This window comes from Papio anubis, chromosome 9 (genome assembly GCF_008728515.1).
Source record: "Papio anubis isolate 15944 chromosome 9, Panubis1.0, whole genome shotgun sequence".
Lineage (NCBI taxonomy): Eukaryota > Metazoa > Chordata > Mammalia > Primates > Cercopithecidae > Papio > Papio anubis.
Genome location: NC_044984.1, coordinates 34101615 through 34120542, shown reverse-complemented (window position 1 = coordinate 34120542; position 18928 = coordinate 34101615). Strand labels below are relative to the sequence as shown.

Below are 18928 nucleotides of genomic sequence, written 5' to 3'. Positions count from 1 at the left end.
TTATACAAGGAACTCAGGTCCACGTCCTTAAATTCAGTTAGATTTCAAACTCTGATCTTAAATGTGAACGATGAAATCTAAATTTTATCTAATTGTTTATTCTTAATGAATAAAAGTTGAACTTCTTGTCTTTTTTTTCTTAGAATTTCACTGTTTTTCAGAAGTGATTTATATTATTTTAAAAATTTCAACTAGTATAAGAAGATACAAAGAAGGAAAATAAATTTCCTCAAACCCTTATATCCAACCCAGAAATAACTACTACCCTATTCAAAATAAATAAAAATAAAAAGAGAAAATATGTATATAGTTAAAAGTTTGATTTTTCAGTAATGTTATGAGTCATTAAAATGAGTTTATAAAATGTTAAACTGCTTTTATTATAAGATAAATTACTACTATTAGAATTTAAGATCATCTCATTATTTCAGCACATATTCTTCACAGGCAAACACTTGTTGTACCGCAGGCAGAGATTTTTTCTAAGTCCCAAAAACAAAATGATAGTGAAACTAACAGTGAAGGACAAAGAACTCAGAAAAGGGAGTCAGCATACCTGAATTTTAATTTATCTCTACCATTAACTTACAGTGGTGGTGGTGGTGGTGGTGGTGTGTGTTGGGAAGTAGGTGGAACTGGTGTGGAACTTAATTTCATTAAGTTTATTAATAAAGTTTATTAAGTTTATTAATAAAGGCTGAGGCGGGAGGATCACTGAACCTGGGATATTGAGGCTTCAGTGAGCCGTCATCATGCCACTGGATTCTAGCCTGGGCGATAAAGCCAGAAGCTGTCATAAATAAACAAACAAACAAACAAATAAATGTACCCACCTTCTAGGTTGTTGAGAGAATTAAGTGAAATAACACTTGTTGGGCACTTAGCTCCATGCACTGGCATGATGAAAGAGCCCTACACATGTAAATGCTTTTCATTGTTAGTGGGGAAAATGTACACACACACACACACACACACACACACACACACACACACAGACTCATAAATAATCACTGAAGGAAAACTGATATTTCTGATTGTGGCATTAAGGGTTAGCTTTCTAAAGATTTTTCCAAAAATATTTCTGAAGGGATGGTTGTCTAGGCATGCTTTTCCAAAGCCAGCTGTTTGCATACAAAATTATAATCAGATCTTTTTCTTTTCATCTTTCTGCTAGCAGCCAAAAGGAAGAGTCAAATAACTTTTAATGACTGATTAGAATGTGGAAACTAGAAAACACAGGGTAGATGGCCTAGAGGGAGAAAACCAGTGAGATAGTTACACCAATGCATGCTGTAGCTTCTTTTCAACTGCCTCTTTTTGGCTGCCTTGCAGTAGGTGCTGTAATGAATCTTTCTTCCAAATGTACCTAAGACAGGTGCAGCTGCAGCATCAGTACCTGCTTTAAAAAACAATGTATTTCTACAAATATTTAATATTTTATTTATTTTGAGATGGAATTTTGCTCTTGTTGCCCAGGTTGGAGTGCAATGGCGCGATCTCGGCTCACTGCAGTCCCTGCCTCCCAGGTTCAAGCAGTTCTCCTGCCTCAGTCTCCCAAGTAGCTGGGATTACAGGTATGTGCCACCACGTCTGGCTATTTTTTGTATTTTTAGTAGAGATGGGGTTTCTCCATGTTGGTCACGCTGGTCTCAAACTCCCGACCTCAGGTGATCCACCTGCCTCGGCCTCCCAAACTGCTGGGATTACAGTCATGAGCCAGCATGCTGGGCAAAAATATTTATTATAAAATTAGTTTTGATGTGCCCTTACTGGGAGCTGGTGCTGTGATTTACATATGATAAACAAAGCTCTTTAAACCCCTAAACAATTCAATAAGCTTGGAAGTACATTACTTATAAAAAACTGAGACTAGAAAGGGCTCATATTTGTCCAAAGACATATAGTCATTCAGCTAATATTTAATGACCCTTAATATGTGTCAGACATTAAATTACGTGTCAGACTGTTGAGGGAACTACAGAAATATCCGTGAATAAAGCAGAAATGATCCCTGCTATCTTGGATCCCATATTCAAATGCAGGGAGGCAGACAATAAACAAAAAATAAGACAATATCAGCTAGTGATAAGGGCTACGAAGAAATAAAAGACTGATATGATAGCACGTAACGGGGTGTACAGGGTCAGAGATCAGCGCAGTTACACAGAACCTTCTGTTCAGAAGGGCCACACTCGGTTTGATAATGTTCTGCTGTCATTGTCTTGAAATTCGTAATTTTATCTTTGGACTTGTGTTTTATAAGTGTGGTTTGATAAGGCACTGTGACATATGAATAAGCAGAAGACATATGTGCAACATGCATGTCCTCTGTTCCTTGCCATGCCATTCTTATGTAGCATTTGTGATCCCTCATAAGCATGGAATTCTGGTTGAATCACCACCCTGGGGAATTCAGTGAGATTCAAAGCCAGTGTACAATAAATGTTCTATGTCTTCCATGGAGGAAGCAGGGATACCTATATGTTTAGAAGCCATGCTTCTCTCAAACCAGAACTTGCTTCTGATGAAAGAAAGGCTTTAGTCGAATTACATTTAAAGGAATTTAATTGGGCAATGAACAATTTGCGAATCGAGCAGCCCCCAGAATCACAGCAGATTAACAGAGACTGCGGGGGTGCCTCGTGTTCAGAACAAATTTATAGACAAAAAAGGTAAAGTGATGTACAGGAATCAGAAGTGAGGTACAGAAACAGTGAGATTGGTTACTACTCGGTGTTTGCCTTATTTGAATGCAGTTTGCACATTCTGCAGTCTATGAGTGGTTCAAGTATGGCTGCTGGGATTGGCCAACACTCAGCTATTGTTACAGGTGCATGCTACCAAGTTAGGTTTTAAATTTTGTCTATTAAGCTAGGTTACAGTTCATCAACAAGGACTCAAACATAGAAGGACAGAGTCCTTCTCAGGCCATAGTTTACTTTAACACTTCCAATGCAAAAAGAAGGCAATGACATTCTGAAAGATGACCAAAGAACCCAGTCTTATTCTTTTCTTCTTTCATAATTTCCTGTAGCAGTCAGCCATTAACTCCAAAAGTGATGATGTAATGTATTAGTCCTTTCTCATGCTGCTATGAAGAAATACCCAAGACTGGGTAGTTTACAAAGGAAAGAGGTTTGACTCACAGGTTCGCATGGTTGGTGAGGCTTCAGGAAACTTACAATCATGGCGGAAGGCACCTCATCACAGGGTAGCAAGAGAGAGTGAGTGCCAAGTGAAGGGATAGGCCCCTTACAAAACCATCAGATCTCATAAGAACTCACTATCAGAAAGCATGGTGGAAACTGCCCCTGCAATTCAACTATCTCCACCTGGTCCTGTTCTTGATGCATGGGGATTATTACAAACAAGGTGAGATTTGAGTGGGTACACAGAGCCAGGCCATGTCAGTAAAAGGAAAGGAAAGATGGGACAGAGTTGTTTCCTTTCTTTTCAGTTCTTCCTGACATAATCTGTAAGCCAAAGGTAGGAAATGTTAGTAGCATATGTGTGTATGAAATAAAAACAGTTGAGTTAGTTTTGTGCAATGTTTCTACTGTTAAGAATAAATACATAAGGATGTATGAACTATGAAATAAGTTGTATAATTTTTATAATCCTATGTAAGAGTTAAATACTCTTCTATTGATACTTAAAACCAGCATTGTACACTATAAAGACGAATGGAAAAAGTCATGGAAATAAGCTAAAACTTTAACTTTTCTTTATGGAGAATGACATTAAATAGCAAACAAACAAACAAACAAACAAACAAACAAAAAACCACCATGACATGAGAGAGCTTAAAGAAGGGGAAAAGCTTTCTATTTTTGTACCTTTCATACCATTTTTATCCTCCTTTTCTTACAAGATCCCTCACATCTTCATTTTGCGCTGGGTGGTGCAAATTAGGTAGCTAGTCTTTGTGGGGGTGCTATTTTAGATTGGGTGATCAGGAGAGGCCTCTGAGAAAACAGCATTTAAACTGATAACCTAGAAATTTAAAAAAAAAAAAAAAAAAAAGCCAACCATGGGAAGGTCTGGGGAAAGAACATTCCAGGGAGAGGGTATAGCTAGTGCAAAGACCCTAAGGCAGGAAAGAACTTTATGAGTTCCAGAAATAGAAAGACCAGTCTTACCAAAAAGTAGTTGTTAAGGTATAGAGTGGCAAAATGTGAGGTCAGAGTTGGGGGCAGGGACAGGGTGTGAAGGTCTTAAAAAGTCTAGAATAATTTATTCTATTTGGGTTCGCAGCCATTGGAAGGTTTCAGGCAGAGAAATGACATAAATGACTTACGTTTTAAAGGACATTATTCTGGCCAGGCATGGTGGGTCACACCTGTAATCACAGTACTTTGAGAGGCCAAGGCAGGTGGATCACCTGAGGTCAGGAGTTTGAGATCAGCCTGGCCAACATGGCAAAACCCCGTCTCTAGTAAAAATACAAAAATTAGCCAGGCATGGTGATACGTGCCTATAATCCCAGCTATTCGGGAGGCTGAGGCAGGAGAATCATTTGAACCCAGGAGGCGGAGGTTGCAGTGAGCCAAGATCACCCCACTGTACTTCAGCCTGGGCAACAGTGAGACTCTGTCAAAAAAAAAAAAAAAAAAAAAAAAAAAAAAGACATTATTCCTGCAATGTGAAGGCAAGAGTGGACTCAGGGAGACCATCCCGAGCAGTTTATATCTGAAGAATTCCTTACCCTTCCAGGTAAAATTCATCATATTTCTCTTGTAATTTCTGTTATTCCACTTACGTATTTTCAAATATATCTTCCCGTGCTAGACAGTAAACTCCTTGTAAGTACTGACATTGTCTTATTCTTCTCTAAATCACTGTTGTCCCTCACTTTGTTTGCATATAATCACTTAAAATATTTATTGAGTCAATGATTGGAATAGGACTTAAACCACTCTTGCAGTAAAAGCTCTGCCCTTGGAACTTTTTTAAAATTAAGATTATTTAGAGGAGTCAAAAGGAAAGGTGTTATAGTAGCTATACATGAATTTGAACTAAATACAAAATAGTATGTTAATTTTACAACTTTAGAGATTTGGGGAAAAATTACTGACAAGGTCATTAATGAGAATTTGAAATTCTACACTGCCTCTTACTGAAACCGTGTGCAATATGAACCCAAAGCCACAGCTATTATTGGTGCTAATATTTTGTCCAGAAGTTCCAGCCTGGTGTCTTGGGACTATAGTTGGCCTGAGACATATTTTGACTGGTTTGCAGCATACGTAAATATTGTGCTGAATTAGTTGTTGGTGTTTAAAACTAAGGAGTTTTTGCATAAAGATCTGTTTTTCTCTTTTTCTTGAGAAGCAACAGACATACAAGAAACAAAAATCTTGGCTGCATTGGATTTGCATTTCATCAAGGCAATATTCAGCCAGACTTGAGGATGGCCACCGCCTTTGGAAGGGGCCTGTGATAGTCCTCACCTTTATTATAGTAGTCACCTTGCTCCGCTCTTCTGAGCTATCTGCCTGGCTCCTGTAGGCATTTGTGTTTGTGACTCCCCTTACTGAGACATATATGTACACTATTGTTATTTTAAATGAGAACTTTTTTTTGGCCAGGTGAGGCAGCTCATGCCTGTAATCTCAGCACTTTGGGAGGCTGAGGTGGGCGGATCACTTGAGGTCAGGAGTTTGAGACCAGCCTGGTAAACATGGTGAAATCACATCTCTACTAAAAATACAAAAATTACCTGGATGTGTTGGCACACTCCTGAAATCCCAGCTACTCTGGAGGCTGAGGCACGAGAATCACTTGAACCCCAGAGAAAGTTGTTGCAGTGAGCTGAGATCACACCATTGCATTCCAGCCTGGGCGACAGAGCGAGACTCTGTCTCAAAAAATAAAATAGGTTGGGCGCGGTGGCTCATGCCTGTAATCCCAGCACTTTAGGAGACCAAGGCGGGTGGATCACAAGGTCAGGAGTTCGAGACCAGCCTGGCCAATATGATGAAACCCTGTCTCTACTAAAAATACAAAAATTAGTTGGGCATGGTGGTGCATGCCTGTAGTCCCATCTACTCAGGAGCTGAGGCAGAAGAATTGCTTGAACCCGGGAGGCAGAGGTTGCAGTGAGCCGAGATCACACCACTGCACTCCAGCCTGGCGACAGAGCAAGACTTTGTCCCAAATAAAATAAAATAAAATAAAAAGAACTTTTTTTTTTTTTTTTTAAAGAGGGTCTTGAATTATACAAATTTCTCTTTAGTTTTCTTGCTAAATGTGCTGGGCCATTCTTGCTTTCCTTGCAGCTTTCATCAACAAAAGCAGCAGGGTGGCCAGTCCAGATCCACCCAGATATGGGCTTGCCAGGTCAGGGTGAAATGCAGCTCCGATTTGTTAATGGATAAATTTTGAGGCTGAAGGCCCTCCAAAGAGTAACCAGAGGAGAGCTTTCCTACCAATTTGATCTATAGAAGGATACTCAGCATCTCTACCCTCTTTACCTCCCAGTTACATGTCTGTTAAGATTTAGGGGTAGTGAGATTAAGGGACAGAATAAATTTAAAACTATCTATCATTATATACCCCATCTGCCTTCCCATGCGTTTAAATCATCAAACACTTCTTGTTTTTCCCAAAGTGTTGCAGCCTTCTCTGAGCCACGCTGCTGTATCACTGCTCAACAAGATGATTAGGTGTGTGATTGTAGATTGTAGGCATTTGAGGTAGTGCCTTTATTTGGATAGTGCCATTTAATCTATGATACTATTTTGTATGAAGCCACATGTTTGTTTATAGAGATGTATGGAGCAGTCCACAAAAGATACTCTGTGGCAAAGCTAATAAAGGCTGTTTCCACAGAGCTATCTGAAGGCATGTAGAAGCACAATAGTGACAAACAGAAACCACAATGGGTCAATGTTGAGAGAATCCTGGGATTGGGAGGTGCTTTTTAAAGGCCAGAAGGGAAAGAAAATCAGTTTGGAAGGATTTACTACACAGCAGGTCTTGGTGGATATATTCAGTTCTGGGAACACTTGGCAGTACCAGGGTGCAGTTCATTTACCAGTGTACAAATGATTGAACAGAAACGCATTCAGGAGTCTCGAGTAAATCATTTCCGTATCTCACCCGAGCTGGTAAACTGGCGATGGACTGTACAACAGCCCAGCTGTCCAGAGACAGGGGACAAACCCGGGAGTCCGTTTAGCATGAATGATCGACTCCAGGGAGGGAGGAGGGAGAGCGTTCAGCTGGGGGCTAGGGAAGGGGGTCAAAGTCCAAGCTGCAGACAGGACAATAAGGCTATGCGTGGGACACAAAGCCGAACCGGAGCAGCAGCTGGCTGGCTCCCGGCGCGCCGCTGAATCAAGCTTCGATTTTAGAAGGGACCTGGCAGCAGCGCCTGCACAGGCTGCTTCCTTCTCCTAGAAGAGCCTGGAAGGGCGCACAGGCTGGTCGCCCTCGGGCGAGGGCAGCCGGCCGCAGGCATCCTTCCCCCTCTCCTCCCTGCCCAGTAGCGCCAGGCAGTGTCCCGCCGAGGGCAGGGCGGGGCGCAGGCTGGGGGAGGGCGAGGTAGGGCCCAGCCGCGCGGCCGCGGCTGACGCAGTGCGGGGCGAGGAGCCGGGAGAGCCCCGGCGGGCGTGGAGTCCCCAGTCCGGCCGCTGGGAGGCCGCGTCCCCACCGGAGGGGGCAGGGCGCACTCACCCGGCCGCCCCGAGGCCGCCGGCGGCCTGTTGGCTTCTCCACTGGCGCGGTCACCGTTCAAGCGCGCTCCGTCCCCGCCCCAGATCCTGGGGGGTGAGCGGGGGAGAAGGGGCGGGCACCCGCGAGCAGTGAATCACCTCCTCCTCTTGCTGCCTCACCGCCGCCGCCACCTTTCCATTCAGTCGCCCAACATGGCTGGAGCGCGGCGGAGGTGAGCCGGCCGCCCGCAGACGCCCCAGCCTACTGTGCCCAAGTCCCGCGGCCCCGGCGGCGCCTCAGCTCTGCGGTGCGGAGGCCCAACGGCCCTGTCGCCGCCCGCCGCCAGCATGTTGGGCGCCCCGGATGAGAGCTCCGTGCGGGTGGCTGTCAGGTGAGGACGGGCTGCCGGCGGCGGGCGGCGGGCGGCGGGTTGAGGGCGCGGCAAGGACCTGGCTGTGGCCCGGGGCACCGGCTGCCGGGGTGGAGCGACCTGAGGGGCGTCCCGGCCGGGGTCTGCGGCTGAGGAAACTGAGGCAGTGGGTCCCCGCCGGCCTGGCACGCGCGGCCGGGTGCTGGCAGGGAGACTGCGCCGCCCTCACGCCGTCTGTGTTTGCAGGTGGCTGGCGGCTGCTCGGCCCCGGGTCCCTGGGGGGCGTCTTGACTTCTCCGGGGGAAAAGCCCTCGTCACTCCCCTCCGTCCCCTCGCCGGATCAGTCGCCGCAGGTCTGGCCGCCTTGGACTATCGCCTGTCCGGGAGGAGCTGCCTCTGCGCGGGGCTGTGGTGTTCTTTTTTATTAGTTCTAGAATGTCTGTCATACGTGTCCATGCAGCTCCGGCCTTCCCAGGCAGGAGACAAAGCATCTGACTGTCAGCGCCGGCGACCACAGGGCCCGCCGCGCGCCCACTCGGGTTCTGATGTCTGTGCAAATGGGACATCTTTTTCAGCATCACGGGAATCTAGATATGCCCTCGCGTGTGGGTAGAAGAGACAGATCTGGCCTCTTGGGTGTTTGAATGGAAGTGGAATTTAAGGTAAAATCCACCGGGGAGAGGTCTACAGAAGGAAGAAAACTCTTTAGCCAGAGAAGGGTGAAAGGGGTGACTGTGTGAAACATACCGACATTAGGCAGGGTGGATGCAATGTAATCGTAACGTTATACAGGCCAGGGTGTGAGTGGAAATACTAGGTACATCAAAATTATATTTCTGCCAATGACAGGCACGAGTATTCGATGTAATTTAGGCTGGTTTGATACTTATCAAGAAGGAAAGCTCTGATAGTTGCTCATGGAAAATTGCAACATCATCACACTGTGTGAAAAATTAATGAAGCATTCATTCTAGAGTAAGTGCATGACTTTCACAGCTCTGAGAGTCTACTGTTAATTCGCTTCCTTTATTTATGCTTTAAGGATTATAAAAATAATCTACACTCCAAGAAATTAGAAATTATTAACAATCTCCCAGTCTTGTAGTCTTTCCAGAAAATTATTTTAAAAATTCTCCCCTCTAAGCATTTCTATAGTTACTATTTTAGTGACACATCTTGGGTTGGGAATAGTAATGGCTGTTTTGTATACTTTGTATCTTTAATTAAAGAATAAAATGAGTTTTTAAGTTTTTTTTTTTTTTTTCCACCCAGGGAGGTGACAGTTTTATGACTGGTTAGAATCACCTGTTAGAAGGCTTTTGAAGTTTTAATTAGGCCTTGGTTATTCTAGGGTTACTTATCCAATTGTTAGATTAGTCTGTTTCTCCTATTCACTGCTACTACCTCTCTTTTAGCCTTTTAATACCAGTTAATGACTGCACCGGGGTGGAGAAAGGGGAAGGAAAAAGACAAAAAACCCAATAAGGGGCAATTTTGTTAGGAGAGCTGATCGAGGAAGGTGAAGAAGGTGCATACAGTATTAGTGAAAACAATTTGTTTTTAGAAATTTGAGATTTTTATGTGTGAATTCTCTGGACTATCACAAGGCAGTTTGTTGACCATTCTGTTAAATCCGATGCTTCTTTGCCTGTAGAGACATGGATGACCCTAAACTGATGTTGACTGATAAATAACTTGTATTTTGTTTTGATGTGCATGTTAGGACTTTTTAGGTGAATGACTGTCGGTTTGATTTTTGGAGAAAGGCTTTATAAAAACTTCAACATAACTTAGTAAGCCACATTGCAAAGATTCCATTTGTTGAATTCAGGACTCCTTCTTCCTTTCCTTTCCTTTCCTTTCCTTTCCTTTCCTTTCCTTTCCTTTCCTTTCCTTTCCTTTCCTTTCCCCTTTCCTTTCCCCTTTTCCTTTCCCCTTTCCTTTTCCCCTTTCCTTTCCCCTTTCCCCTTTCCTTTCCCCTTTCCTTCCTTTCCTCTTTCTTTTTGTGAGACAGGGTTTTGCTGTATCATGCAGGCTGGGTGGTAGTGGTGCCATCATAACTCACTGCAACCTCAACCTCTTGGGCTCAAGCAATCCTCTCATCTCAGCCTACTGAGTAGCTGGGATTACAGGCATGTGCCACCTTGCTTGGCTAATTTTTATACATTTTTGTAGATATGGGGCCTCCCTATGTTGCCCAGGATGGTCTTGAACTCCTGGGCTCAAGCCGTCCCTCCCAAATTGCTGGGATTACAGGCATTAGCCACTGCACCTGGCTAAATCGGGGATTTCTTTCATTAAATACATTGTTCTCTGAACAGAGCTACCCTGTAAACTTACTTTATATAGGATAAAAGTAGCTTATGCTCATATAGCACTTTAGTATTTATAAAGTATTTGGACTTATATTGTTCATTTATAACCATTATTTATTGAAGATATATCCTCATCTCTGTTATCCTGATTTCTGGGCTAAAAGTACTGATAATAGTTTGACTTAAACTGTGTGCCAGGATTAGTGCTGTGTTAAGATGTTTTATCTCATGCAAAGTCTTATTTATTCCTCATAACAATCTGTGACTTAGGTCCTGTTATTATTATGGCCATTTACAGATGACGCACAGAAAGATTAAGTAAACCATCCAAAGTTAAATCGGTAGCAAATGAGAGAGCCAGGGTTCCAACCCAGATAGCTTGACTCAATAGACCAAGTTCTTAACCACTAACCCTGCAGAGGTGAGAGGCAAGAACATGGCTTTGCAAAGTTTCGCTTAGGTTTGGGTCAGTTGCCTGTTCTTGATTTGGTGTTAGTTCGGTTACTGAATGACTTTCACAGGTTATTCATATTTTGATATTGCCAGGAAAGATACAGCTAAGACAGGACCTGAACTTAACTAAAATATTTCCTCAAATTATTTAATCTTTCCAGCATCCTGTTACCCTACCATTCAGTTTGTGACAGCTTTCCTCAGCAGAATAAATAAATCAATACAAAATTGTATGTCTATATACAAAATCAACAAAAACATTTGACCTGCTTTTTTCCTTTAAGGAATAATACAATCGTGGAAATGCATCCTAGAGGTGCTTATGTTTTATTAGAGGCTTATCAGTATGTTAAAGCTGATGACTCTATTGTAGGTTTCTCAAGATAAGTGAATGGGTTATATACAGCTTTGGGAGAAAGATGTTAAACAGAAAGTTTCTCATTTAGGGAGAGCAATTTTTACTCAGTTTCCAAAAATACCTTTTGGCAGTATATTTGAGATGTTCTGTGGGGTTTCTTTCATTGAGATAGATATGGATTTGGATAATAGCCCTTGCTATCCAACCCCATGTGGCTATTAAGTGCTTGAATTATGATTAATGCTACTGAGAAATAAATTTTTAATTTTATTTAATTTAAATGAGTTAAAATTTAAATTTAAAAATTGGTCCTTCATCCAGTTATTAGAAACTTTTGAGTATGTTTCGAACAACTTGGATCTACTTTTTCAACAGTAAAGTTTTGAAATAGAAATAGTGATACAAGTATTTCTGATGAAAATTTAGTGTACATATTGACTAGAACTGTAAGTGTAATAGATATACATTGGCTTTCAAAGACTTACTCTGAAGAAACGAATGTAAATACTTCAATTTTTATATTGACTATATGTTGAAATGATAACACTTTGCTTACATTTAGTTAAATAAAATATAATTAAAATTAATTTTCATATTATCTGTGTCTATTGGATACCACTGTACTATAACTTAAAAATGTGAGGAATACATTTAGAATAAAACTTTTCACAGACATCCCATCATGGACTAATCACATCCTTAGATTAAGGAAATACCAAAATATTGGGTGTCTGGTTTTAGAGTGGATATGCACGTACGCACAGAAGTATATGTATATATATATGTGAGATGTAAGATGTGATTCAACAGCAACACTTCTTTTCCTCAGAGTGCATGGGTGTAGGAAGGTATGGATTTTAGACTCAATAATCAGGTAGCTGGTTTCCTAGGAAATGTGGTAAGTTGAATGGATGGCTTAGATAGATGTCGCCAACAAAAATGAACAATAAAGTACAATGTAGAATCTATTCTTATTATCTAAGTATACTGAATTGAATCGAATAGTTAACTCAAAATGATAAAGTCAAACATTTCACATTCTAAATCTAATACATTATGAGATGATGTGTCTTTTTCTCTTCCCTATCTCTGACACAATAACTTTGAAATGTTTTTCCTTTTCAATAACTTTAGCTTGCAATATATGTCAAGAGTTTAGTGAAAATGGGAGATACAGAAAGCACCTTTGTGTTTTTGTGTTATTCGCTGTATGTAGAAACTAAAATTTCCTTGCCTGGCTTTATCAGAGAACTGTACCTATCCTTTGCAGTGAGTTTGTATTAGTGTGTAATGTGGTCTAATTTGTGTTTCGGTTTGCTGGGTTTTCACCTTACCAAAGCACTCTAAGGAGTGGCGTTGCTCAGCAGGCTTAGGGGCTATTTGGACATTCAGAAGCTCAGTTTTAGGTCTGTCACTAGCACTTATTTGCAATGTGACCTCACTATACTTTTCTTTTTCCCAATGCTTGTTTGTCAACCTAAAGATATCAAGAGTTGTAAGAACTTTTCATGTGCAGTCTGTTAAATATGATTTTAGTTGTTGTTAGTCAAACTGCAGGCACTAACAATGCCTCTATATTAACAGGAAGGAACTATTTTAATATTTCAAACTTGACTTTCCTAATAATATAATTTCTTTAGGTATCCTTATTACAGAAGAAGAAACATGTAGGCTGTAATGGTCTCTTTGTCCCATTCTGGTTATAACACGAATGAACAATATTTTATTTGCTCTACATTAAAATCCTATGAGATAGCCTGGGCAGCTATTATTATCTCTGTTTTATAGAGGAGAAAAATGTGTCTCAAGGTTTATTCGCTACTAAGTAACAGAACTGGAACTCAAACTCAGGTTTCTGATATCTATTGCTGTGCTCTGAAACATATTTCCAAATATTTTTTAAACATTTTACTTAATATTTTCAATGTAATAAGGATCTTTTAAGTTGAAACTCAAATATACATGTGAGGTAAATTATTCGAAACAGTTTAATGTTAAAAAAATATGGGAGCAAATGAGTAAGACCTCCGAGAAATATTTATTTTATGGAAATAGATGATTATTTGGTGTTTGGTTATTTATTCCTTTCATCCTTAATGCAACAAATCTTTAAGTGCCTATTACATGCCAGACACTTTCCCACCACAACAAACATGACATATGTTGTCCTTGCTTTCATGGAGCTTAGATCTAGCAGTACAATGCTTTTTAAACACATGAAATATGTGGGAATGAACACACAACAGAATCATAGCACATACCAGAAATGAAAGATAATTGTTAGATTTGAGTTTTTGTTTCTCTCTTTATTTTTCTCAATGACATTTTTTAGTTCATACATTTCTCACAGACAATGATTTAAAAAAAATTGTGCCCCACTTCCAAACATATTTCATACAAAATGCCCATGCATTAGGAGGATATTAGTTATATCATGCCCTACTTATATGTCTTTGTATTTGGATGAGGAAATAATGGAAATGAAAGAGAGTAGACTGAAAAGCCAGCAGATAATGCAAGTAGAAAGTCAATGAAATAATTTCATTTACAAAATGTGAGTTGATAGTCATTTTTCAGATATGGTTTATTAAGTAGTGGACCTGTTTGTTATTTGGGACTCAATGGAACTTCAGGTTTCATGTCTAATTATTACTACCCCTTGAGCTCTTGCCATCTTACCTGCTAATTGGTTAGTATTTTGATGCATAATTATGGGGTAGTGAATGATGCACTAGAAATTCCAGTTTAGTGAAACCATGAAAGCAGAAATTATCTTAGCAGTTAATACTGTAATATGCCCAATCTTCCAATTCTCATCTCTTTCTCCTTAAATAAATTGACTTGGAATATGCATTATTATAAGTGTTTTTCCCCAAGGCATGCTCAAAGATGAGTCTTGGACTTATAAATAATTGCTTTCTGTAAAAATCACATGTGGCCTGACATAATCTGAGTTTCAGATTAGAAAGAAAAACATATCAATAAAAATGCATGGCAGATAATAGTATTTGTTTACTGTATATCATTAGGACAATTTTATTCAAAATAAAACAAAGTTGTTTGTTGTTATTTTCACTGCTTCTCTTTGGAAAGGGGATTTGTGGATTCAACTTGGTTTCCCAATGGATTAACTATTTAATCTTCTCAGAGTGTTAAAATAGTTTTCCTGTGGCTCAGGCATTATGTGAAGCAAATGACAGCCAAGCCAAATGGACAGTTTTCATGATACCATACAATTATTATAAGATCTTTATGAAGGTTTCAGAATAATTTTTGAGGTTACCTTGTTCTTTTTTTTTTTTTAATTATTAAAAATTTTTAAAGCTGGCATTGTGGTGTGTACCTGTAGCCCCTGCCACTTGGGAGGCTGAGGTGGTAAGATCGCTTGGGGCTAGAAATTCAAGGCTGCAGTGTGCTATGATCACTCCTGTCAATAACCACGGCACTCCAGCCTGGGTAACAGTGAAACCCTGTCTGAAAAAAAAAAAAAAAAAAAGAAAAATATTATATAGTAAACTCTTATAATTATTGACAAAATAGGTCTTAAAGTTAAAAGGGATCTTGAAGGGACTAATTGGTTGAGGCCCCTTTTTAGAGATAGTTGAGATGTTAGAGGCCCAGAAATGTTAAAAGGAATTGATTGAGGTCACATGACTAGTAGCTCAAGTCTTCTTGATTAGTGCTGTGGATTTTCTAGGACTTCATACTTTGCTAACATACATCCAAGAAATAATTTTTATTTTAAAATAACCTACAATTTTAATCCCTTAAGCATTCCTTTAATTGTAGTTTGACATTTAGATAAGGTCGCTCACTATCAACCCCTTATTTTGACTTTAGAAGCACCTCAGTAGTAGGAACTTGATCAATGATTCTAACAAAGATCTCTCAGAAGTAAAGGGAGAGGAACCCCAGGGGTAGAAACCCAGGTCTAAATTTTGAGGTTTCTGGTATATTAAAACATAAATAAATGCCAGAACTGAGTTATAAAAAAAATAGACTTTTTAACGTTTGCATGTAGCATATTAATGCTTTCACAACAACCACAGAAATACAATTCGTATGTGGTCTAACGTGAAAATAATTTTAGCCATGTAAATAGAAGTTCTTTTGTGAATTCTAGGCCTGGGACGTGTGGCTTCCCTCCCACTTTGGTTCTTCATTATTCCAACAGACTAAAGGATTATGGCACATTGCAGTAATAACAACCTCACTAAAGGGAAGGTGGCTGGAGTGTGGGATGGGGGTGGGGTGGAGTGAGGCATATTTTTTGGGATCTGGAATGGAAGATGGAGGCAGAAATCTGAGTGGTTTAAAAAGATCTCCTTTTGAGTGTTACTTCACTAATTAGGCGGTTCTTAAGTAGACCCATTTCAGAAGGAAATACGGAATACATTTTGATTGTAATGGAGGTCTGTCACCCCAAAAGCATCCTAAATCCCACATCTACACAAAGCTTTTCTAGACTGGTGCCATGCAGAAAAATTTCTGCCATTTGGGGTCTTAGACCTGCCATATATGATTCTTCTCTCTCTCCCTCTGAAATTCCAATAGGAAATGGCTTGAAATGTTCAAAACCTCAAAGAATATTTAAGCACTATTACAATAGAACATTTGAAGGACATTGGATTATTGACTTGAGACAAGTAGATATCTGAGTGCCTAGATTGTAATAAAGGTCATTCAGGATTTAACCCCATGGTCAGTCTACTTGGGCACATCCATCTGCTTCTTCAGTAAGAGGAAAGAACCAAGAAAAATGTTCAGACTTAGTTGTGGAATGGTGGGGATCATAGACCCACCCAGAGGCTAAAAAAATCAAGGACAGCTCAAGGTTTATTCCCCATTTTTTGGGTGTCTTAGTGTGTAGTAAGATGTTAGCTTTTGAGATTAGATTTGAATTGTTCTCAACTTTGGAGAGTTGTGTCTGTCACGTAGGCCTGATAAGATCATAGATCTCTCAATATGATAAAAGAATTACATTTTTTTCAGAACAGATATCCTCATTATTTGATACAACTACTAAGTCAGCTAGGAGTTGTTCTAAATAAGTCTTTATCTTTCAGCAAATGGGAACAAGAGACCTTGGAGAGTTAAGCTGTAGTTTATTATATTGTGGCATATTGATCACATGGTACTAATGAGGCACAGGGCATATCTAGCCTCAATTGTATTCCTTCTTATTTACTTTTTTGGATCAAAATTCATTCATATAATACATAATTAATGAGTGTTCATTGTGTTCTGGAATCACGTAAGCTGGAAGCATTAAAGTAATTGACTGCAATGTGCTATGATAGAATGAGCATTGCATGGTTAGAAAACTGTTTTGGTTTAGACTCTTACCCCTGATAAAGTTGGTTTTCCCTTGGTAATTCTCCCCTACCCCAGTGGATTTGGGAAAGGATCAAGAGACAACCGTGTGAAAGCACTTGAAAAAACGGCTTTTATACAAACATAGGTAGTAATATTATTAGATAAAGTTGGTAAAACTAACTGTTATGGTTTGAATGTGTCCCTCCAAAAAATCATGTGTCGGAAACTTAATCCCCTATGCAACAATGTTGGGAAGTGGAGCCTAAGAAGAAGTGATTAGTTCATGAGGGCTCTGCCCTCATTAATGGATTAATGTCATTATTGAGGGAGTGGTTTCATTTTCTTGAGAGTGGCTTTGTTATGAAAGAGTTTAGTCCCCTGTTGCTCTCTTGTGCATGCTCTCTTTCCTTCTGCCTTCCGCCTTAGGATGAGGCAGTAAGAAAGACCTTGCCAGATGCAGGCCTCTTGACCTTGGAGTTCCCAGCCTCCAGAACTGTAAGACATACATCTCTGTTCATTTTAAATAACCCAGTCTATGGTATTTTGTTATAGTACCACAAAATGGACTAGGACACCAATGATGGGTACGTTCGTTATATTCCAAACTCTAGCAATTGGATTATTCTCTGATGTATAACCTGTAACTTGAATTTGCAAAGTGCTTTTAAGTATCTGTATCTGGTATCTGTTCTTTTGCTTTTTGAGTATCTCTTACTTATATCGCTGTAAGTGATATAACAGTATATATAAATACTTCCAAGATCCTTATTCTATCTAGTCTGCCCATTTTCTTTTTGCTTTCAATATGTAAATCACATGCCATACTGCTTTACTCTATCAAATTCATCTTTTTATAGTTTATTAGAATTCACTATTTTTATTCTTTCTTTTTCCACAAAGCCTTTTAATTAGTATAGTTCTTAGTGTTTGTAAAGTTACTAGCATATACTTTGTGAGATTAACAGTAGTTTTGAGTTATACTTGTTACTAGTTGCTTAACCTAATGTAAGAGAATGATAACTAAAGTGGATAGTAAAAATATGAATTTTCCTTCTGAATTAGGTTGCACCAGATTTTTGGAAATATTGCTAATGCTTTCCTTTTACTTCCTTTCATCAACCTTGGCAAGAAGTTATTACATTAGGCTGTGGATTAAAGAGCACTGTAAGGGATAAACTGAGTAAAAGTAGCAGAAGTAATAATATAAAAATTTTAATTATACATTGACTTTTTTCATAAATATTTTTTTTTTCTGGGACCTGGAGCTAATGGGGCAATGTGCCTGCAATACTCATTAATAGAACTTATATAAAGACTTGCCTGAAGGCATTTTAGAAGAACACTGATATTTAGAACCAGAACGTATATCTTGTAAGCCTGTCTAATGATCTCAAAATCAGTTTATAATTCCATAAGAAAGTTATTTTTATTCAATTTTTTCCCATTATTGAAATAGGTTAATCACATTAGAAAAATTATCAGGAAAAGATGAGAACAATCAATCATAATTCCCTAATATAATTACTACTAGCATTTTGCTATATTTCTTTTTAGTCTGTTTTTATATGTGTACCTACAGTGTTTTGAAATCTTTGTAATCAGTATGTTGATACCCTTTAGTAGCTTGATATTTACCCCTGTAGCACATAGCATAAGAATTTGTCCATCTTGGGGGGAGGGGGGAGGGGGGAGGGATTGCATTGGGAGTTATACCTGATGTAAATGACGAATTGATGGGTGCTGACGAGTTGATGGGTGCAGCACAGCAACATGACACAAGTATACATATGTAACAAACCTGCACGTTATGCACACGTACCCTAGAACTTAAAGTATAATAATAATAATAAAAAAAAATAAAAAAATATAAAAAAAGAATTTGTCCATCTTGGTCCTAGTGTAGTGGCTCACGCCTATAATCCTGGCACTTTGGGAGGCCGAGGTGGGCAGATCACCTGAGGTCAGGAGTTCAAGACCAGCCTGCCCAACATGGTGAAACCCTATCTCTACTGAAAATACAAAAATTAGCTGAGCATAGCAGCAGGCACCTGTAATCCCAGCTACTTGGGAGGCTGGGGGAAGAGAATCACTTGAACCTGGGAGGCTGAGGTTGCAGTGAGCCGAGATCATACCACTGTACTCCAGCCTGCATGATAGAGTGAGACTCTGTTTAAAAAAAGAAAAAAAAGAATTTGTCTATCTTTATATTAAGGAATGACATTTTGAGTAACATGCTAAATATTATATACCATCTGCTTTATTTCAATAACTCAGTATAATATGCATTAAATTCAATATATCAAACAGTGATTTAATTGACATGACTTTATTGTTTAATAAGGGCATTAATTTCATTTTTATAAGAACTATGCTGTCTCCTTAGATTCTTTATAAAGTTTCATTGCTACTGATGAACACTGACTTTACCAAAGACTGTTTATTGGAATTGATGAGGGTGAA

At 39.5% G+C, this 18928-nt stretch overlaps 1 protein-coding gene across 15 annotated transcripts in view; it reads left to right on the top strand.

The window, feature by feature from the left end:
• Positions 1 to 7592: 7592 nt before the first annotated feature.
• KIF21A (kinesin family member 21A) overlaps positions 7593 to 18928 on the top strand; it is a 156653-nt gene continuing 145317 nt past the window's right edge. For 13 of the 15 annotated variants that reach the window (XM_003906199.3, XM_009180515.2, XM_009180521.2 and 10 more), the window contains exon 1: positions 7627 to 8047. In XM_003906199.3, coding sequence (XP_003906248.1) covers positions 8004 to 8047 — 44 coding nt within the window. In that variant the 5' untranslated portion in view covers positions 7627 to 8003. Of the gene's footprint in view, positions 8048 to 8115; positions 8689 to 18928 lie in introns of those variants that run through there. The other 2 variants (XM_003906198.3, XM_009180520.3) reach the window with 2 other exon arrangements.